The sequence below is a fragment of the Pyrgilauda ruficollis genome, unplaced genomic scaffold (genome assembly GCF_017590135.1).
Source record: "Pyrgilauda ruficollis isolate IOZ18807 unplaced genomic scaffold, ASM1759013v1 scaffold125, whole genome shotgun sequence".
Classification (NCBI taxonomy): domain Eukaryota; kingdom Metazoa; phylum Chordata; class Aves; order Passeriformes; family Passeridae; genus Pyrgilauda; species Pyrgilauda ruficollis.
The window spans coordinates 924,871-945,447 of record NW_024510877.1 but is presented as its reverse complement, the minus strand read 5'-3'; the positions used below and the strand labels follow the sequence as shown (position 1 = coordinate 945,447).

Below are 20,577 nucleotides of genomic sequence, written 5' to 3'. Positions count from 1 at the left end.
GGGGTGGGCGGGGCTGGATCAGATGCAGAGGAAGGATGGAGGTGAGATTTAGGGGGGATGAGGGTGTCATCCTCCCCTATGGATGCCACAGAGAGTGGAGGGCAGGGTGGGAGGAGCAGGGGCAGGGCGGGGGTCTCATGCAGAGGGGGCATAGGGATCCACAGAGTGCAGGATTGGGGGCCAGGATGAGAGGGTTTTAGGGCCAGGATGGGGTCCCAAGGCAGAATTGGGGCCACAACAGAGCCCCCAGAGAGGGAGGTTTAGGGGCAGGATGGGGTGGCATGGAAGGCAGGATTGGGGGGCACAGAGGGGTCCCCTGCAAGGGAGAATTAGGGACACGATGGGTTCGTGTCGTGACACGATGGGACACGAGGGGGTCCGCAGGCAGAATTGACGGAGCCCCCTGCAAGGGAGGGTGAGAGGACATTATGGGGTGAGAGGACATTATGGGGTCCCAAGGCAGATTTAGGGGGACATGACAAAGCAGGGGCAGGATTTAGGGGCAGGATGGAGATCCCACGGCAGGACTGGGGGCCACCACGGAGCCTCCTGCAAGGGACATGTTGAGGGTCCCTGTGCGCGGCAGGATGCGCCCTACCCCCCCCCGGGAGCCCCCCCCTCGTCTCTCGGAGCCAATGCGCGGCAGCGGGGGGGGCTCGGGGCGGGGCTCGGCCGGGGCCGCTTGTTTTTTGTGAATGAAAGGCGGGGCGGCCGCGACTGCAGCGCGCAGGGCAGCGCGCACCGCTCGGCGCAGCGCGCAGGGCCGCGATCCGCGCAGGGCTCCGCGCAGCGCAGCGGGCCGCGGATGCGGAGATCGGGGCGGCCGAGGAGCCGCCATGGGCCCCCGCGGCCCCGGCCCTGAGCCGCGCAGCGCGGCGCCCAGCCGTGCCCCGCCGAGCCGCGCAGGCTGCGCCGTGGCCATGTCCGGAGGGGCGAGCCCGGCCCCGGCCCCTGGGAGCCGCCGCTTCGTCTGTGTTGGTGTAAGTACCGGGGGACCCCCCCCGCGCTTCCGCCCCGCGCCCCGCTCCGCCTCCGCGCATCCTGCCCCGCCGCCCGGCCCGGCCCGGCTGCCGGACAGGGGACAGCGAGGGCCCGGTCCCCTCGCCGTGCCCCGCACCCCCGATCCGGGTGGCTCCAGCCCCCCCTCGCCCCCTCGCCGTGCCCCACGCCGGCTCCCGCTGCTCTCCAGTCCCCTCGCCGTGTCCCGCACCCCCTCCCGGTGCTCCCCGTCCGCCTCGCCGTGCCCCGCACCCCCGATCCAGGTGCTCCGAGCACCCCGAGCTCCTCGCGATGCCCCGCAGCCCCGATCGGGTGCTCCGAGCTCTCCTGAGCCTCCTTGCGGTGCCCCACAGCCCCGGCCTAGGTCCTCGCCAGTCTCCTTGCGATGTCCCGCACCCCCGATCTGGGTGCTGCCAGCACCCCCAACCTCCTCGTGATGCCCCGCACGCCTGGCCCGAATCCTCCCCGAGCTGCTCTCCATGCCCCGCACCCTCTCCCTGTGCTTTCTGTCCCCTTTGCAATGCCCCACAGCCCCGGTTCGGGTGCTCGGAACACCCCTGAGCCCCCTTGCGATGCCCGCACCCTCTCCCGGTGTTCCCCGACCCCTCTGCGGTGCCCCGCACCCCCGGCCCGGATGCTCCGAGCTCCCCCCGAGACCCCTCGCAATTCCCCGCGCCCCCAGTCCGGCTGCTCCCCGCTCCCTCCCCAAACTCCCGCACCCTCTCCCGGTGCTCCCCGGTGCCCCGAGATGCCCCGCACCCCCGATCCCGGTGCCCGCCGCATCCCCCGGCCCCGGCCGTGCTGCAGCCCCGCTCGGGGCCCCGTTTCTCCCGCACCGCCTCCCGCCGCGGCCTCCACAGCCCCGGCTGCTTCCCGGGGCCGCCCGGGCCCCGTTCCTCCCGCACCCCGCGGCTGCCCCAAGCACCCCGTTATTTTTGGGCATTGCTGCCGTTTCGGGGCGGTTTCGCCCCGGTTTGGGGGGTCTCCTCCCCTGGCGAGGTGCGGGATGGAGGATTTGGAGCCTGGGAGTTGCTAAGCGACGGCTCCCGGGGTGATGGTGCTGTTGCCTTGGCAACCGCGGGCTGGGAGCCTGGAAGGAGCAATTTTGGGGTTCTCCTTGGGGGGAGTGTGGGTGTGAATTGGGTGCCCGTGGTTTGGGTGGGGGGCTGCAGCAGGCAGGGAGAGCAGGGCTGGGGGGCTGCTGGCTGGAGCAGCCCTGCTCCTCTGGGAAGAGCTTTTCCTTCGAGGGGAACTCCAATCTCTCAGCATCTCGGGTTATTTTTAGTCTGCAGTGGATTTTGGAGCTGTTCCCAGGAGAGAAGTGATGGTGGGGAAGGTGAGGAGGGGGCTTGAAAAGGTTCAGCCCCTCCTGGGGTGGTGTCGTGGGTGAGGGGCTGTGACACCCCCACCGTGGGGCCAAGACAGCTCCCCCAGGAGGTTCTGCTTTATCAAGAACCCCCTTTTTATCCCTGCTGCTGTCCCCCTCTTCCCCTCCTCACGGCAGGCACTGATCCCACAAGGATTTAGCCCTTAATTCCCATGAGGCACCAGACTTTGCGAGCTGGCTCGGCTGGGGGTGGGCTGAGCTCCCCACGAGGGACAAACATCCCAAGTGCCAACTGCGGTTGTCATTCCTGTGCCTTCCCCCTCCATCCCAACCAGCTCGGCTGACTCGGGAGCACGGCTGGGCCTAAAAATAACCACGGCAAAGCTCCCCGAGCACTGGCACCCCCCCTCCCGAGAGATCTCCCGGCCCTACAGAGCCGAGCTGATCCCTGGGAGGAGCAGGGGACAGGGGATGGCAGCAGAGGGGGATGGAAATGGATTTTGAGGGGCTAATGGGGAAGGAGCCCACCTGCCCCGCTGCTGCTCCTGGTTTGCAATGCCCTTTGGGATGAACTCCCTGCATCCCAAAGGATGGAGGGGGCGTGGAATGCGGCGACAACTACTCAGAGAAGTTTTGCCTCGGGACCAGCCCGGTGTGGAAGCGCTGGCACCCGAAGTGACCTGGATTTGTGCCACCTGCCTTTGCCTCCAGCTGCCCACGGGGCTCGTGGCTCGCTCCTGCCCCGTGGATCCAGGTGTGCCCAGGGAGCCTGCGCACGGAGGGAGGTGCTAACATTGGGAAGTCCTTGCCAGGCTGCCGGTTTGGGGAGCTGTGGTCCCACGTGCAGGGCTCGGTTGCCATCGTTACCGGGTATTTTCGCTCACTGCGCTGGTGGTTTATTATAGCAGCCCGGGAGGCCGCTGCCAGGAGGGAGCGACAAGGGGGAAGAGATCTGTGGCCTTGGGAAGTTCAGAGAAATTGGGATGTGGGGGTTTTTGTCCTTTTTGCTATCCCAAGGGGGAAGAGATCTGTGGCCTTGGAAAGTTCAGAGAAATTGGGATCTGGGTTTTTTTTGTCCTTTTGCTATCCCTCAATCCCCTCAGTGATTTTCCCCCTGGAAACCACATAAACCGTCAGGTTCATGCTGTGATGAGTTAATTCTGGCTGATTTAGGCTGTGGCTTTGAGCAGGGAATGGGTGGCACACCTGGGTGCTGCTCATCAGCTTTGCAGCACCCACAGCACCAACATCTCTCTCAGGAGTGTTGGGGTCACGCCTGCTCCTGGGAGCTTTCCCAATCCCTGTGGCTTCTGAGCCTCTGGGAAACCTAAGGAGTTTCTTCTTGCTGCTCTTAGCTGGGGCAAATATCCCCTCGGGGATGGGGTGGGAAGAGGGGGGAAGGTCAGTGTCCCTGCCAGACAGCAGAGCTGGGCAGTGCCCGCATGTGCACTCGGTCAGGCAGCTCTGGAAGCTTCTCTTGCAAACGCTGGAGATGGAGAAAAGGAAGAGGAGGAAGGGAGAGGAGAAAAAAAAGCCTCATCTCACATGAACAAGCATGAGCCGGAGAGCCGGGAGGGAGGAGGGCGCAATCCAACGCAGGCCATGTGTCTGACGTGGCACAGCAGCCACACTGCCACCAGAACATAAAATTTTAAAGGGGACTGGCGGGCACAGTGAGCTGAGAAGGGCTGGGCAGCTGCTGCAGAGCTTCCCCAGGCTGCCAGGGAGTGTCAGCATCCTCCTGCTTTGTGCCCCTGTGGTGCCCTGGAGACACCCCGTGGCTGGTCCTGGCTGTGTTTGCCGAGCCCTTGTTCCCCCCTGCAGGTCCCAATTAATGGATTCTGACATGGATTATGAGAGGCCAAACGTAGAAACCATCAAGTGCGTCGTGGTCGGGGACAACGCGGTGGGCAAGACCCGGCTCATCTGTGCCCGTGCCTGCAACGCCACCTTGACCCAGTACCAGCTCCTCGCCACCCACGTGCCCACGGTGTGGGCCATCGACCAGTACCGCGTCTGCCAGGAGGTGAGCGCTGCCGAGGATGCTGGGGGGGCTCGTGGACACCCCGTGGGAAGGTTGTGAGGTTGTGATTGACTCCCCACGGTGGGGACAGTCCTGCTGTTGTGGTTGTGAGGCTCAGGGACTGAGGCGCTGGATGGTTTTTGTTCCTGCAGGTGCTGGAGCGCTCCCGGGATGTGGTAGATGATGTCAGCGTGTCCTTGCGCCTCTGGGACACCTTTGGTGACCACCACAAGGACAGGCGCTTTGCCTACGGCAGGTGGGGAGAGGCAGAGCCCAGCGCTACCCCGGGCAGGGAGGGAGTCCCCAAACCGGACCTTGACCCCTCCCTTGTCCCCTCACAGGTCCGACGTTGTGGTTTTGTGCTTCTCCATCGCCAACCCCAACTCCCTGCACCATGTGAAGACCATGTGGTACCCGGAGATCAAACACTTCTGCCCCCGCGCCCCCGTCATCCTGGTGGGCTGCCAGCTCGACCTGCGCTACGCCGACCTGGAGGCCGTCAACCGGGCACGGCGACCCTTGGCCAGGTGGGGCCCTGGAGATGTCCCTGCCTGCCCTCCTTATCTCAAGAGCTCTCTTCATTAATTATCTCCTGTCTCTTTCAGGCCAATTAAACCTAATGAGATCCTTCCCCCAGAGAAGGGCAGGGAGGTCGCCAAGGAGTTGGGGATCCCTTATTACGAGACGAGCGTGGTGGCCCAGTTCGGCGTCAAGGACGTCTTTGACAATGCCATCCGCGCCGCCCTCATCTCCCGCCGCCACCTGCAGTTCTGGAAGTCCCACCTGCGCAACGTGCAGCGGCCCCTGCTCCAAGCCCCCTTCCTGCCCCCCAAGCCCCCTCCTCCCATCATCATCGTCCCCGACCCCCCTTCCAACAACGAGGAGCGTCCAGCTCACCTTCTGGAGGACCCCCTGTGCGCGGACGTCATCCTGGTGCTGCAAGAGAAGATCAAAATCTACGCACACAAGATCTACCTCTCCACCTCCTCCTCCAAGTTTTACGACCTGTTCCTCATGGACCTGAGCGAGGAGGACCAGCAGAGCACCGCGGGGCACGGCTTCGGGGTGGCCGTCACCGCGGCCGCCGAGCGGATGCTGCACCAGGAGGAGAGGCACCACGGGCGGGATTTCCTCCTGAGGGCCGCCAGCTTCGACATCTGCGAGAGCGCCGAGGAGGCCGGACCCGGCCAGCGCAAACCGTGCCTTAGAGCCTCCACCAGTGACGGCATCCTGCGGGGCGACCGCTACGAGAACGGCGAGCGCGGGCTGCGGCGGGGCCGGAACCTCTCCTCGTGGAGCAGGGCCTTCACCAGCATCCAGGAGGAGATGGCCGAGGACCCGCTGACCTACAAGTCCAAGCTGATGGTGGTGGTGAAGATGGACGCGTCCATCCAGCCGGGTCCTTTCCGGGCCGTGCTGAAGTACCTGTACACGGGCGAGCTGGACGAGAACGAGCGGGACCTCATGCACATCGCTCACATCGCCGAGCTGCTGGAGGTGTTCGACCTGCGCATGATGGTGGCCAACATCCTCAACAACGAGGCGTTCATGAACCAGGAGATCACCAAAGCCTTCCACGTCCGGAGGACCAACCGGGTGAAGGAATGCCTGGCCAAGGGGACTTTCTCGGGTACGGCTCCGGGAGCAGCAGCCTGGTCCTTTTTGGGGGCTCACAGGGTGGGTGGGGGCTTGGAGCTCCTGGCTTTGCTCTGTGTGTGAGGGGGTGGCCGTGCCTCCCCCAGGGTTTTTGGTCACACTTTGCAGTGTGGGGATTTTTATCGCCTTTTTCTTTTCCCTGAGAAAGTGAGTGTGAAGCCCTTCCCCAGGGTTTCCTGCTCCCCAGCTGGCCCAGCAGCTCTGTTTATTTATGGGAGAGCTGCAAAGGCGACTTCCTTCTCTTCCAGCCTGGGTTTTTACAGGGTCATCCTGATTTATGAGGAGCAAGTGCCCTTAGTAGGATTTCCCCAGCTTTTGAGTGAGCACCACGAGCCACCAGCACGAGGTGACATCCCAGGGGGACGTGAATGTCCCAGCCTTCCTCTGGCTGGATTTGTTTCATGGAGATGGATCCTAATATGGTCAGGCTGTCCCTGTCAGGGACAGATGTGTGGTTGCCCTTGCACACCCCTGGGAGAAGCTGTGGAGAGCGAGGCAGGAGATCCCCAGCCTTCTTCCCAGCTCTCCAAGGACACAAGTTTAAGTGTGACATTTGCTTTCTAGCAAATGTGGCAAATGTGTTGTGGGGTGACCTGGGAACAGCCCTTGGAATAGGCAGGGCACTGCTGAGGCTCTTCCCCGAGCTCCTCTGAGCTGGCAGGGAATGCTGGATAAAAATGAGAGATGTTTTAGGGAAAAATACCAGATATGGCAGGCTCTATCCCCTTCCCTCTGCTTTCCCCGGGGTGAGGTGTTCTGTGGCTGAGCCCCCGGTGGCAGGGCCGGTCCCAGCAGCCCTGTGCTTGTCCCCAGATGTCACCTTCGTGCTGGATGACGGTGCTATCAGTGCCCACAAGCCCCTGCTCATCTCCAGCTGCGACTGGATGGCCGCGATGTTCGGCGGCCCCTTTGTGGAGAGCTCCACCAACGAGGTGAGGAGAGCTCCTGGGAGGGTGGCACAGGTGGGGACGGCCAGGAGGTGACAATGTGTGCGTGTGGCAGGTGGCACTTCCTCACACCAGCAAGAGCTGCATGCGGGCGGTGCTGGAGTACCTGTACACGGGGCAGTTCAGCTCCAGCCCCGACCTGGACGACATGAAGCTCATCATCCTCGCCAACCGCCTCTGCCTGCCGCACCTGGTGGCTCTCACAGGTGAGTCCGGGCGGCTGCAGCAGGGCAGGGTGACTGTCACCCCGTGCCAGCCACCCCCTGAGCCCGTGTGTCCCCCTGTGCAGAGCAGTACACGGTCACCGGCCTGATGGAGGCGGCGCAGATGATGGTGGACATCGATGGGGACGTGCTCGTGTTCCTGGAGCTGGCTCAGGTAGGACAGGAGCCTGTGCTGGCACGGCTGGGGGTGCTCCAGGTGACATGCTGAGGGGTCTGGCAGGGCTGGGGGTGCTCCAGGTGACACGCTGAGGGGTCTGGCAGGGCTGGGGGATGCTCAAGGGGACACACAGAGGGGTCTGGCAGGGCAAGAGGTGACACACTGAGGGGTCTGGTGGGGCAGGAGGTGGCACAAAGAGGGGTCTGGCAGGGCAAGAGGTGCTCCAGGTGACACACAGAGGGGTCTGGCAGGCCTGGGGGTGCTCCAGGTGATACACAGAAGGGTCTGGCAGGGCTGGAGGTGCTCCAGGGGACACACAGAGGGGTCTGGCAGGGGTGGGGGTGCTCCAGGTGACACACAGAGGGGTCTGGCAGGGCTGGGGGTGCTCCAGGTGACATACAGAGGGGTCCGGCAGCTCCAGGAGCTGGACAACCAGGTCTGGACTTGGATGTCCATGGAGAAATGAGGTGAACCCCTGGTGCTGGCCCGTTCCTGGTGGCCCTGAGCTGGTGTCCCATCCTTTCCCAGTTCCACTGCGCCTACCAGCTCGCCGACTGGTGCCTGCACCACATCTGCACCAACTACAACAACGTCTGCCGCAAGTTCCCCCGGGACATGAAGGCCATGTCGGGAGGTGAGTGGCAGCCAGGGGGAGGTGACAGGCGGGTCCCTGCGGTCCTGGCACCGCCCTCACCCCCCCGTGTGCCCGCAGAGAACCAGGAGTACTTCGAGAAGCACCGCTGGCCGCCGGTGTGGTACCTGAAGGAGGAGGATCACTACCAGCGGGCGAAGAAGGAGCGGGAGAAGGAAGACTACCTCCACCTCAAACGGCAGCCCAAGAGGCGGTGGCTCTTCTGGAACGCCTCCTCCTCCCCTTCTTCCTCTCCTTCATCGTCGGCAGCCACAGCCTCCTCTTCCTCCTCCTCCTCCTCCTCCTCGGCTGTGGTTTGAAAGCCCCGTCCTTGCCCTGGCTCCAGCGTCCCTGGGAGGAGACGGGGAGGAGGAGGAGGAGGAGGAAGGGTGGGATGCCCTGCCCCAGCGCCAGGCGTGGAGGGCACTGGCCCCGCAGCAGACGGCGGTGGCCGCGGGCGGTCGCTGGGGAGGGCTCAGCCCTGCTCTCCCCGCGGCAGGACTGGCAGAGCCCGAGCAGCAGGAGAAACTCACGTTTACAGGAGCACGAGGGCTGTGTTGTGGTTTCATTTCATGTGGAGTTTTTGTTGGAAATCGGTTTTGTTTTTTGGAACATCATCAGCATGAGGAAGAAGAAGAAGAAGAAGAAACACATCCAGCTTCCACTTCGATTTGGAACCAGAAGCTCTGGGATGTGGTTTGGGTGTCTGATGGCATCTCACCACCTGGAGCCACCGTGGGGGTCCTGCCACCCCCCTGGACTGACAGCAGGGTCAGGCACAGGGCAGGGGACCCTGGTCCCCAAATGCCTCCAGGCACTGCAGGATTTCCTCTACAAGTGGGGTCTGTCCTAATTCAGGGCACGGAGGGGACTGGAGTCCCCTCCTCCCTGTTCTTAACTCTTCAGTTTTGTTTAGACAGAAACTTAAAGCAAAAAAAAACCCCAAACCCAAACCCAGTCCCTCAATCCGCCATACCAGAAACCAACCCCAAGCCCTCGGCTTGGGATTTTAGCCTGGAAGGCTCCATTGTAATAAATGGTATTTTAAAAGCCCGGCGTGGTCCCTGTGTGTGTGGGAGGAGCAGCTGGACAGGCACATCCTTGTGCCAGGCTCGGGGTGATGCCATCACCCCCTTCCAGCGCTCCTGGGACGGGCAGGGACAGCGAGGCCTAGCAGGACCCAAACCCTGGCACAACACGAGGTGGCTTTTCCATAGGACTAACTCTGCCTGTCCCACCTGTGTCCCTGCAGGGCTGCCAGGCAGGGCAGGAGGCACCCAAACCTCCTCACCCTCCCCAGCTGGGATGGGGAAAGCTCCTTGGAGCCCATCCGTGCAGAGGCTGCTGCTGGAGGAGCACCCGGGGATGCTCCCGGGGGTGTCCCCTCCCACCCCACACTGCTCCTCTTCCCAGCTGGCCTCGTGGAGCCCCTTGGAGCCTCCCCTTCTGCATGCCCGCCCTCAGCTTCGGATGCAGGAGCAAGGTGGCTCCTCACCCTCGGTGTTCTGTCCCTTGGCAGCCCCAGCGAGCAGGTAGGACCACGGCTTTCTGTCCTTCTCGCACAGTCTGGGCACTCACCGCTGCTTCTGAGTCCTGTTTGCCTTCCCCAGGCCAGGACCCGAGCCCTGGCACTGAACCCTGCATGTGCCTGGCTCTGCAGGAGCCCCTGCCAGGTCTGCATGCTCGGGGGGCACAGGGGGATGCCCAGGAGAGGCCCCTGGGCACGAACCCTCCGGGCAGGTCAACAGCAGCTCCTGCTTTTCAGCCCAGCCCCACGCTCTTAGAAATCCCCTCGGCAGTGCAGGGGCAGGGGAGCAGCTGCAGGGGCGTTTTTGGGGGCTGAGCAGAGCCCTTTTCTCACTAAGCACTGCATGGATTTGCAACACAGCTACTGCAACACACAGAGCCCTGGCTGGGAGGAGCCGGAGCCCCCCGAGCGGCGCTGCCGGTGCCACCCCCGGCTCCAGGCACGGGTGGCACCCCCCTGCTCTGGCACGGGACTCTGGTGTAGGGTCACTAAAGGCCAGGATGGCTGCTGAGGGCTTTCCCTGGCACAAAGGACTCTTGGGGACTGGTGGGGACCATTCCTGGTGGGATGCTGGGGTGGCTGAGCATTAATTCCGTGGGCTGAGTCCTCAGTGCCACGTGGAGCGACTGGTGTCCACTAGGACCCTGGACCTTGGTGTCCCTTGAGACCCCAGACAGGCCCTCACCAGAGTTCTGGGGGGAAAACAAATCAAACCAGATGACAAAATCAGGAGGATTTTTTTTTTTTTTAAAGTTAAACCTTCATAAACAGAGAAATGTAAAAAACTGGAAAAGTACACTGGCTGGGCCAGAGCTCTGTAAAAAACACACAACCATGCATAACAAAATACCAATATTTTTATATTGCATATATTAACTTAAAAGTTATGTTTACAATTGCTAAATAAATAAGTACAACATTTCTGCTTGTTGTATTGGAGGGTGGGGGAGAAAGGGTGCTGAGCACCGTCCCACCACACTGGGAAGGTCCTGGTGGACTGGGCTGGACTGGGGTGGCAGCTCAAGTAATCCAGGAGTTTTCCCAGCTGTTTTTACAGCTAGGTTGTCCCTGAGCTCTGTGTGAGGCACAGTGCTTGAGGTCTGAGATGGGCAGGAGGTACCACGGTCACACTCACACTCAGTGCATTCACCCCTCTACACTGGGGCACACAGGGACAGCAGCCACCCCACAGCCTCGGGGCTAACCTGGGCCAGGGGGGATTTTTCCCTTCTCCTCAGCTCTGGGGAGACCCCACCTGCAGCTCTGGGGTCTCCACAAGGATGTGAAAGCCTTGGAGCAAATCCAGAGGAGGCCACGGAGCTGCTCCGAGGGCTGGAACCCCTCTGGAGCCAGGCTGGGAGAGCTGAGATTGTCCAGCCTGGAGGAGAGAAGGCTCTGGGACACCTTCAAGCCCCTTCCAGTACCTAAAGGGGCTCCAGGAGAGCTGGAGAGGGACTGGACAAGGGCTTGGAGTGCCAGGACACGGGAATGGCTTTAAACCGAATGAAGATCACATTATATTAGATACTACAAAGAAATACTTCATAATGAGGGTGAGTAAACACTGGCAGAAAGGCTGCCCAGATAAGCTGCCCCATCCTGGCAAACATTCAAGGTCAGGCTGGATGGGGCTTGGAGCAACCTGGTGGAGTGGGAGATGCCCTGCTCCTGGCAGGGGGATGGGCTGGGTGGCCCCTGCGTTGTCCCTTTCCCCAGGCAACACCAGTGATCCTAGTGCAAATCATTCCCCCTGTCCCCTCCAAGTGCAGTTTTAAATTGGCTCCTAACAACAAGCAGAACCATGTAGAACAAAAACAAAAACAAACAATTGGCTCACAAAAAATAACCCGAGACACCAGCTGAGCTTGCAGAACCACTAAGCATGCAGAATGAAGCTTACTTAGAGATGTTCTAGAAGCAGAAGCCATTCTATGACACCAAGAGTCTCCTGTCATTCAAGGATGATCCAGTTCAAAAGCACAGGGAGCCCCTCTCTGCACAGATTCCAAAGAAATCTGGGTAGTACCAGTGCTTCCAAGAGAGATGGTCCAAGGCAGATTGAAATTATTTGAAACTCTTGGTGCTGACCCAGTGAAATCAAGAAACCAGCTTGGATTCCACGAGGAAGAACCAACATTGAACTGTAACTCCAGCAGAGAGGACCCTGAGGTTTGTCCTTCACGTGGGGATCAGCTCCTGGCCCAGCTGAACATGGCCTCAAAGGTAGAGGAGCCACAGGACAGCTACAAACAGCTACAATCCAGCTGTTCTGAGAATTCTTTCATAGCTGTAGCCTGAAGGAAGCAGCTGCAACGTGTGCCCTGCTCCCTTCAGCTCGTTTCATGCTGAAAAAATCCACTCTGAACCAGCACGCCGGAGATGTTCTCTGCCACCCCGCCGAGGCTGATCCGGTCCAGGGTGTCCAGCAGCGTGTTCACGGAGGCCTTGGTCCCCTCCCTGTTCTGCCACCTGCGCAGCATGTCGTAGAAGTTATCGTGCGACTTGTCCGTGGGGATGTCATTGTCCTCCAGGTTCAGGTTGTGGCCGAATCTCTTCCAGTTTTCTTTGGGCACCTTCCTAGCGAAGGTGTAAAAGGAGCGCTGCAGCACTGGAGGGGGAAAGGGACAGCTCAGAGCACGGGCAGCTGGGACAGCAATCCCAGCCCCAGCACATCCCCTGGGCCCCAGCACTTACCTGCACTGGGGTCACACCCTGGGGCTGGAACCAGGCTCCTCCAGGGTCTCTCACTCCCACTCGGCAGCATCTCCTGCAACGACAATGTCACTCCTGCAATGACAGTGTCCTACAGCACCCACCAAGCCCCAGCAGCAATGTGTGATTAATGGGCATTGGAGACCCTCTGTCCCAGGGCTGTTGGGGCAGGAGATCACCACCCACCCCCAGGACATCCATGTTTCCTGTCTCTGCAATGGCAGCAGGCCCCGAGATGGGGAGACCAGAGCTGTGTTTGCTCAGCATCAGCATTAAATCCTCCGAGGACTCTCTCGACTGCCATGAGCAGATTTTGCCATCCTGACCCCACAAAGAGACCTTTTGCCATCTCCCTGAGCAGCCCAGCCCTGGAAGCCCCCCAGGATGATCAGATCTTGGCCTGGCACGCCGGGGCAGAGGGTGCCACTCCCGTACCTGTCTCTCTGGTGCCGTGTGACGCTGCTGCATCTCTGTCTGCCTGTTGGCCTGGTTGTCCTCTGTCCCCACGTTCCCTGTCTTGCACCACAGCAGCTTCTGAAACATAGAGCTCTGTGGCAAGGGAGAAACACAAACTGTGGTGGTTTGGGAAGGCAGGAACCTGCCATGGATCCAAGGGCACGGATCCCGAGCTTGGAGGAGCTCTGCGCAAGTACAGCCCACCCCTACCCTGGGATCTCCACTGTGGATCCTGGATGTGCCAGCACTGACACCAGGAAAGTGTTAATGGCACTGAGGAGGGGCTGGAAGCACCCAGGGCACTACCAGAGAGCCTCCTCTGCTTGGCCCAGCTCTACCACAACCCTGCAGGGATGAGCCTCATCCCCCTGCTCCTCCAGCCCTCCCAGAAACTGCTGGGTGAGACTCATCCCCCTGCTCCTCCAGCCTTCCTAGCTGGATGAAACTCATCCCCCTGCTCCTCCAGCCTTCCTAAAAACTGGTGGATGAAACTCATTCCCTTGCTGGATGGAGGGGGGATGAAACTCATCCAACTTCTGGAGGAGCAGGGGGATGAGTTTCATCCAGCTGGGAAGGCTGGATGCTCCTCCAGCTTTCCCAGCTGGATGAAACTCACCTTGCTCCTCCAGCCTTCCCAGGAACTGCTGGCTGAGCCTTATTCCCCTGCTCCTCCAGCCTTCCCAGCTGGATGAGCCTCACTCCCCTGCTCCTCCAGCCTTCCCAGGAGCTGCTGGCCAAGTGGGGAGCAGAGGGAATGGAGGACCTTACCCCGGCCCACAAACAGAGCCATACCCTCCTGCCATCCCAGGAACTCACCACCATTTCAAACGGCTTCCTGCTCGAGGGTGTCCCATCCCCTGGAAGAGGGAAAGAGCACTGTGATCCCTCTTTCCCCAGGCAGGACCCTCTTCCCACCCAGCCCACACCAGGTGGGTGTTCCCGGGGTCTCTCTTCCCACCCAGCCCACACCAGTGGGTGCTCCCAAGGTCTCTCTTCCCACCCAGCCCACACCAGTGCAGAGCCCCTGGCCAAGGTGGGTGCTCTGGGGTCCCCTGCACCCACCTGAGGAGCTGCAGGGGTGTTTCCAGCAGTAGAGCGCAATCCCAAGCATGATCACAACTGTTATCACAACAAACACTGCAGTGATGACCTTAAGGTCTAAAGCAGACAAAGCAGGGGTGTGAGCAGCCGCTCCTGCTTCAGCCCCAGCAGCAGCTCCCACCCCTCACCCTGCCCAGCACCCTGACTCACAGAAGGGGAAGGTGTCCACGTCAGGACCACACTGGAGGTCACTGTCGGGTGTGCAGTGTTTCAGCACCACTTGGCCCTCGGGACACCTGGGAGAGGGGACACGGGGTGGGCTCAGCAACTGTGGACCCTGCAGGAGCCACCGTGGCACCCGACCTGCTGCAGTTCGTCTGGGGGGTCCCCAGGGAGTCCCCGGGGGAACCCTAAGCTGAGTGTTCACTGATAGCAGCAGGCAGGCAGGGAGACTCCACAGGGCTTCTGGATTAGATGAGGGTTTATTGGGGGTCCCACCCCCGGGAGCAGCATGGTTTCTGAGGGAGAAGGAGGGAGGGGGAGAGAGGGAGAGCCTGGGGAGAGAAGGGCCAAGAGAGAGTCTGGTCTCCCTCGCACAGCTTAACAGGGAGATTCAGAGTGGGTGCAGAATAACACTTGGGCAAATGGGATTGCAGATACATGAGACTTCAGGGGAGGAACACAGCTTGGAATAAACCGAACATTTTCGAGGGGTGAGACAGAGCACGCCATTTAACTAAAATGTAACACCACACTGACCCACCTGGGCTGGCACTTCTGGCACATCTCGCAGGGGTGGTATGGGGGGCAGAAGGTGCCGTTCCTGCAGACACACACCGTGTTCCTGACGGGCTGGCAGGGACTCAGCTTCACCTGATCTGTGGGACGGAGGGGACACGGCTCCACCCCGGCTCCTCTGCTGCCACCCCAGGTGAGGCACAGGCCCGGGCAGGACCAAGTCCCTCCCTGCTGCTGAGTGCCAGCTTTTCCTGCCCCACAGCTGCCCGTACCAAGGGAAAAGCAGTGCCTGGATCAAGCTCCACCAGCAGCTTCCAGTGCTGCTGGGAGCCTCGTCCTCCTGCTCTGTGTGGAGTCTCGTGTCCAAGCTTTGCACGAGGGATGTGGCCTTTAACAGATGTGGGTCTGGCACAGATTGCAGCCCCAGCCACTCTCTGGGGACGCTGCAGGTGACACTGTGCTCTGAGAGAGCTCAGCTGGATCCAGCCTGAGCCATCAGCCCCGCTCCCCCCCAGCTCGTACCTTCCCTGCACACCGAGCAGTCCCGGCACCACCGGAAGGCGTTTGGATATTCCATGTATTCCCCAGGTCTGCAGGGCTCACACCTGCCAGAGCCCTTCTGCTCCTTACACTCCTCTGCAATGTAGGTGCCTGAAGAGAAAAGGAAACTCTGAACACACAGAGAAGGGGCTGGAGCACCAGGAGAGGCTGAGGGAGCTGGGAAGGGGCTCAGCCTGGAGAAAAGGAGGCTCAGGGGGGACCTTGTGGCTCTGCACAGCTCCTGCCAGGAGGGGACAGCCGGGGGGTCGGGCTGTGCTCCAGGGAACAGGGACAGGAGGAGAGGGAACGGCCTCAGGCTGGGCCAGGGCAGCTCAGGGAGGATTCAGCAGGAATTTCTGCATGGAAAAGGTGCTCAGGCCTGGGAATTGCCCAGGGAGGGTTGGAGTGCCCATCCCTGGAGGGGTCCCAGGAAGGCCTGGATGTGGCACTCAGTGACAAGGTGGGGGTTGAGCACTGGTTGGATTTGGTGGCCTTGGAGGGCTTTTCCAACCTGAAGGATTCTGTTATTCCACCACCAGCGAAATTCAGATGCAAATGAGCCAAGAAAAGGAAAATATTCCCAAAACGAGTGCTTAGATCCATGACAGCGGAGCAGGGCAGAGCTGGAGCTCTGCTGCCCCTCAGGAGGAGCGAGGACAGGAAGAGGAGCACAGAGAGGCTGCAGAGGTGGGATCAGTGCTGACACCAACTCACCTTCAGGGCACTTCTGGCAGTAGAGACCATCACTGTTCCTGTAGTAATGATCTTCCCCTCCCCAGCCTAGATCCAAGGAATCCAAGCTGTCCCTCCTCCTCAGGATGACAGCATTGGCTCCCAAAGTGGCCACCTGTTAAAAAATACAGAAAACCTTGGGTTAAAAACCACCCCAGTCCATGGGGCAAGGGGACAAAGGGCAGGGTGAGAGTTGCTGTGCCCAGTGAAGCAGGAGAGGAGTTTTGGGATGGCTCAGAGCCAAAGGCACTCCCCACAAAACAAGGCCAGTTTTTTCTTGGCAAAGCCAAGAAGCGATCCGGAGGTTTGCAGGGGAATTCTGCCTGCCAGGTTATCAGCAGGGCAAAGAGTCGCTAACGACCCCTTTCTTTCCCAATTTCTCAGAAAGACCCTTTTCCTTCCCCAATTTCTGAGAACGACCCTTTTCCTCCTCCAATTTCTGAGAACGACCCTTTTCCTTCCCCAATTTCTGAGTGCACCAACAGCCCCAATGGAAGGGAAGAGTCGGGAAGAAGAACGGGTTTGTGGGAAGACAGAGCCCCGTGTCAAGGCTGGGAGGTGGCTCTGCTGCCCAGTACAAACCCCTGGGTTGTCACTCTGGGCTCCCAGGGGACGCCATGGTGTTTTCCCTGTTATTCTGCCGAGGATCAGGAAGAAAAGTCACATTTCTGTCAGCTCTCCACACCCTTTTTGCGCTGCCTCAGCTCCTTCCGCGCTGGCGGGGCCACTCCAGGGGGACGATGCTCAGCAGGGATGGCCATTTGTCCCCTTAGGCTTTGGGGGCTTTTGGGCACCTCAATGTCCCCAAGGGGGACAACGCCATTGGCCTCTGAGCCAGCACAGAGCGGCCCCACGGATATCCGTGGATATAAAGCTGGATATCCGTGGATATAAAGCTGGATATCCGTGGATATAAAGCTGCCCCTGGCTCACCGGGGTGGCAGGGACAGACATGTCACAACCTCACTGGCTGCAGCAGACACGTTTTCTCTCCCCTCCCCCCACCCCAAACACGAAGGGTAAAATGCATTAAAGCAAATATTTCTGCCGTGAGTCAGAAACTGCCTGGAACACTGAAACAATGGAGTTTGCCCACCGGTCCCTGTCTCCTCCTCCTCCCCGAGCTTCCCACCACAGGAAAAGGCAGAACTGGCAGCAGGTCAGGGAAGGTCACGGGGCTGCAGAGGGTGACACAAAGCCACGAAGCGCCAGGCAGGCTCACGGCTTGGGAGGGCTGGCTGAGAACAGAGGCTGGAGAAGAATGAAGTAGGGATTTATAAAAAGGATATCCTGAATAGATACACCTTGGGCAGCACAAGAGCCCAGCTAGGGGTACGCCCAAGATGAACCAAAATGGTCACAGACAGACCACCAGTCACGAGGTCTCTCACTTTTGTAAGTTTTGGTCCATTAGCATATTGGAGTTAATTGTCCAATTAGAGCTTTATGTTACAAAGTCCCATCCTCCTTGTTTTTCTCTCAATTAAACACTGTTTATGCTTTTGGGCCGGAAACTTGTACCGGTTGTCCTTGGCCTCAAGGTAGAAAAGGGATTGTTTTGTCTAGCTGCTCTGGGAAGAGAGCTTACCACCACTTAGTAAGAAGCTCAGAACTGCACACCTAGGCAGCACAGAATCTGAAAAATATGAAAGCTAAAACTTAAGGCATCAAGGCCATGGCAAGGACAAACACCCACCAGGACCAGGCCACAGGGCCCCCGAGCCCTGGCCAGCCCAGGAACCAGACCCTGACTCAGAGGGATCAAATCCATGTTCCTCCAACGTCTTCTGGCTCTACATCTCTCAGAATCTGCCTCTGCTCCTCTTTTCTCCAGCCAGGAACATTTACAAGTTTGTAAAATTTTTTATCCATTTGAGGAGCTCCAGCCACAACAGCTTCACCCACTCTGGTCTTGGAAGTCCTGGGAGTGATGGGACAATTTGTCCCACTTCCACCGGGGAAAAAATAATCCCTGTTTCTTCTCCACCTGAACTCCGCCACGCTGTGAGGGTGATCACAGCGACACCACAATGTTTTCTGCAGTTTGGGAGGGCCCCTCAGCCACAGGATTTCATTTCTTTACAGAGAACAGCAACACGTGCACGATAAGGTTATCAGCCCGCAGCACCCTGCTGCCATCCCTGACCAAACTATCAGTTGGAGAATCCAGCACAGCGAAATTGAGGAGTTTTCACCCGCAGTAAACAACTCGAGAAAGCCTGGAGGCAGAAGAATTAGAGGCACAGGAATCCTTCATCAGCTCTTCCTTCTTGGGGGATCAAGCCTGGAGAAAAAGCTCGGGAAAGCATCAAGCTTTGAACTTCCCCTGCTTCCATCCCCAATTTGTTTTTCTCCTGAGGTGATCCCAAAAGGAGTTGGACCCTGCAGCCAAGGAGAGACCTGGCTGAACTCCTGAGACGAAAGAGGATGAAACACATCCCGCAGCCCCTGACGGCAGCAAAAGAACCGGGATAAAAGCGGTGCCGGGCAGGTGCCTGATGTCATCCGCTCCAAGGACACGGGGCTGATGCAGGCTGGGATTTTCCCCTGAATTCCCACATGCAGGCAGAATTTGAGCTCCAGCAAACTCAGAGATCCATCCCAGGGTGGCCTGTGTCCAGCCATGACGCAAGAGAGGAGATGACGCAATATCAGACCATGCCATGTGAATCACCACGCAGCTCCCCATAAATTCATTCAAGAAAGGGGATAAAAAATAAAAAACCCTGAGGCTGTTACCAATGCGCCCTTAGGCATGGGTTTACTAAGGCTTGACTTTACCACGCCGGTCTAAATAAATGCTGCTGAACAATGTAGGGAACGATTTGGATAAGAAGTTCTCTCTGAGAACCTGTTTTGGGCAGCGCTGATGTAATTCCAGCACGGGAGCAGCACCCGCTGGGCTCCTCCACTGCCGTGGGGCTGCAGGCCAGCCCTGGGATACAAGTCAGGGCAGGATCTCTGGGATAAAACTCAGGGCAGGATCCTCCTGACTTCAAGTGACAACAGAGTTCAGGTATTCCCCAACTCTACAACATCCAATCCACGGGGAAATATGATATGCCCAGGTGGAATTTTATGTCCTAAATCCCTGTGCTAAGGGTTGGACATCGCTTGGGCGAGTTGCATTCCTGCTCTGGAAGCATCGTATGTGTTAAAACATCCCAAAGGGGTGTCGGCGCCGTCACCAGATGCCAGCACGGAATGGGAGCGAAAAGGGAGTGGAAATCCCCTTCCCTGGGCTCCAGCCTCAGGTTCAGCCTGCCGCCTTTTACCACCGTCCCCCGCCGGGGGCCACGTGCTCGGAGCCGGGGGACTGAAATTGCTTTTCCCATTGAAAAAAAAATTCCCCTTCCAGGCTCTGAGAGCATGCCCTCACCCCCGGCCTCGGCCTCACGTCCTCCCGGTACCCCGAACCCCGCTTTGCCGTGCTCAGGTGAACCCCCTGGTCCTTCCCTGCCCGTCCGAACCCCCCGAGCAGGTGAGCCCCTCCATGCCTCAGTTTCCCCCGACCCACACGAGCCCTTCCCTTCCCCCCGCGATCGCAGGTAAAGGCACGCCCCATCCGCCGCTCTCCGCAGGTAACCGCACCCCCCTCACCTCCATCCAGGGGCACCCCCATTCACACAGCCCCCGCCGCTCGGCTGAACCCCACCAGGGCAGCCCCCCAAACACCCCGATGTCCCCTTCCCACCCTTCCCCCCATCCCAGCCCCTGGCCGGACCCCGCTCCGAGCCCCGCGACAGCGCGGCAAGTCTGGGCATGTCGCGACAACACCGCGCAGCCCCGACAGGGGTCCGGACCCCCCTGGCCGCGCTCCCGGAGGGTCCCCACGGCCCCACGAGCCCCTTCCTCACTGACCGTGACCAGCAGCAGCACAGGCAGCCAGCGCCGTCGGGGCCGGCGCATCGTGAGCGGCTGCTCCGCAGGACGGGCACGGAGCGGGCACGGAGCGGGCACAGAGCGGGCACGGAGCGGGCACGGAGCGGGCACGGAGCGGGCACAGAGCGGGCACGGAGCAGGCACAGGCCAGGCAGGTCCGGACACGGCTCCGGGATCGTGAGCGAACGTGATGACCGTGGAGCAAATGCGTGAATTGGGCGTCGGCTGAAGTTTTTATAGCGAGGGCGGGACGGGGAGGAAGAGGAGGACTTGGGGCTGTCCCAGCGCTGCTCCTGTCGTGCTCATTCAAAAGCCGTGCGATCGAAATTGTCCTGTGCGGTCTGGTTTGCCTGGGAAGCCGATTTGGCTTTCGCTGCTCCCCTTCCTTTTAGTTTTTAGCCACTCGTTATTTTCGCTCACCGCTCAAGCGACCAAATAAGTTTCGAAACACCCGAATCACACAGGAGCGCTCGGGAATGATTTCTCAGGGTGTTGCTTCTCCTCTTGCATTTTTTCCCGATCACTCATCGGACTCGGTGGAGCAAAGCCGAGGGGTTTTGTTAAGAAAAGGGTGTTAAGTGGATAATCCCTGTGTGTGTGAGACATCCCGTGGGATTCCGGTGGGGTTCAAGGGGCAAAGGGCACGGCAGCCTTGCAATAAAGTCGCCATCTCACCCCAGAGCAGGGAAGTGGGGAAGTTCAGCCTCGTTCACAGTTGGTTTTTTTTTTGTTTTATTTTTTTTGTGGGACAGAACTCGAGATGAAGGGGAAAAAATGTAAGTTAAATCTTTGAACTTTCTGCTGTTACACAAACGGCTCTGCTGCTGCACGCTATCAGGGGAGTGTGTGAGAAAAAATAATGCCAAGAAAAGTCTGGTTTTACTGAGATGGTGGAGCTGTGGTGGGAGTCCTGGAATAGAGGGGCTTTAGGAAGGACAGGAACCGGAGATTTCAGAGCCCCTTCCAGCACCTAAAGGGGCTCCA

At 59.7% G+C, this 20,577-nt stretch overlaps 2 protein-coding genes across 5 annotated transcripts in view; one reads left to right on the top strand and one right to left on the bottom strand.

Moving 5' to 3' along the window:
• The window catches only part of RHOBTB2 (Rho related BTB domain containing 2), an 11,628-nt gene extending 2,614 nt beyond the window's left edge, over positions 1–9,014 (top strand). Inside the window, exons 1-10 of one of the 2 annotated variants that reach the window (XM_041490598.1) lie at positions 711–980; positions 4,151–4,352; positions 4,502–4,605; positions 4,691–4,876; positions 4,955–5,979; positions 6,819–6,937; positions 7,008–7,158; positions 7,242–7,330; positions 7,862–7,967; positions 8,046–9,014. In XM_041490598.1, the coding sequence (XP_041346532.1) occupies positions 4,161–4,352; positions 4,502–4,605; positions 4,691–4,876; positions 4,955–5,979; positions 6,819–6,937; positions 7,008–7,158; positions 7,242–7,330; positions 7,862–7,967; positions 8,046–8,284 (2,211 nt within the window). In that variant the 5' untranslated portion in view covers positions 711–980; positions 4,151–4,160 and the 3' untranslated portion in view covers positions 8,285–9,014. Of the gene's footprint in view, positions 1–710; positions 981–4,150; positions 4,353–4,501; positions 4,606–4,690; positions 4,877–4,954; positions 5,980–6,818; positions 6,938–7,007; positions 7,159–7,241; positions 7,331–7,861; positions 7,968–8,045 lie in introns of those variants that run through there. The other variant, XM_041490597.1, reaches the window with a different exon arrangement.
• Positions 9,015–10,223: 1,209 nt separating this feature from the next.
• Positions 10,224–20,251, bottom strand: LOC121365967 (tumor necrosis factor receptor superfamily member 10A-like). Of its 3 annotated transcripts, none has more exons than XM_041490599.1 (11): positions 19,573–19,702; positions 17,408–18,322; positions 15,694–15,826; positions 14,962–15,090; positions 14,465–14,579; positions 13,912–13,997; positions 13,723–13,818; positions 13,477–13,517; positions 12,640–12,753; positions 12,187–12,259; positions 10,224–12,100 (listed from the first exon to the last, which is right to left on the bottom strand). In XM_041490599.1, exons 2-11 carry the CDS (start codon positions 17,480–17,482, stop codon positions 11,823–11,825), a joined length of 1,140 nt encoding a protein of 379 aa, XP_041346533.1. In that variant the 5' UTR covers positions 17,483–18,322; positions 19,573–19,702; the 3' UTR covers positions 10,224–11,822. The 3 variants fall into 3 exon arrangements, with proteins under 3 accessions (XP_041346533.1, XP_041346534.1, XP_041346536.1); XM_041490600.1 differs by having other exon boundaries at positions 12,640–12,738; XM_041490602.1 differs by lacking the exon at positions 17,408–18,322 and having other exon boundaries at positions 19,573–20,251.
• Between the last annotated feature and the right edge of the window lie 326 nt (positions 20,252–20,577).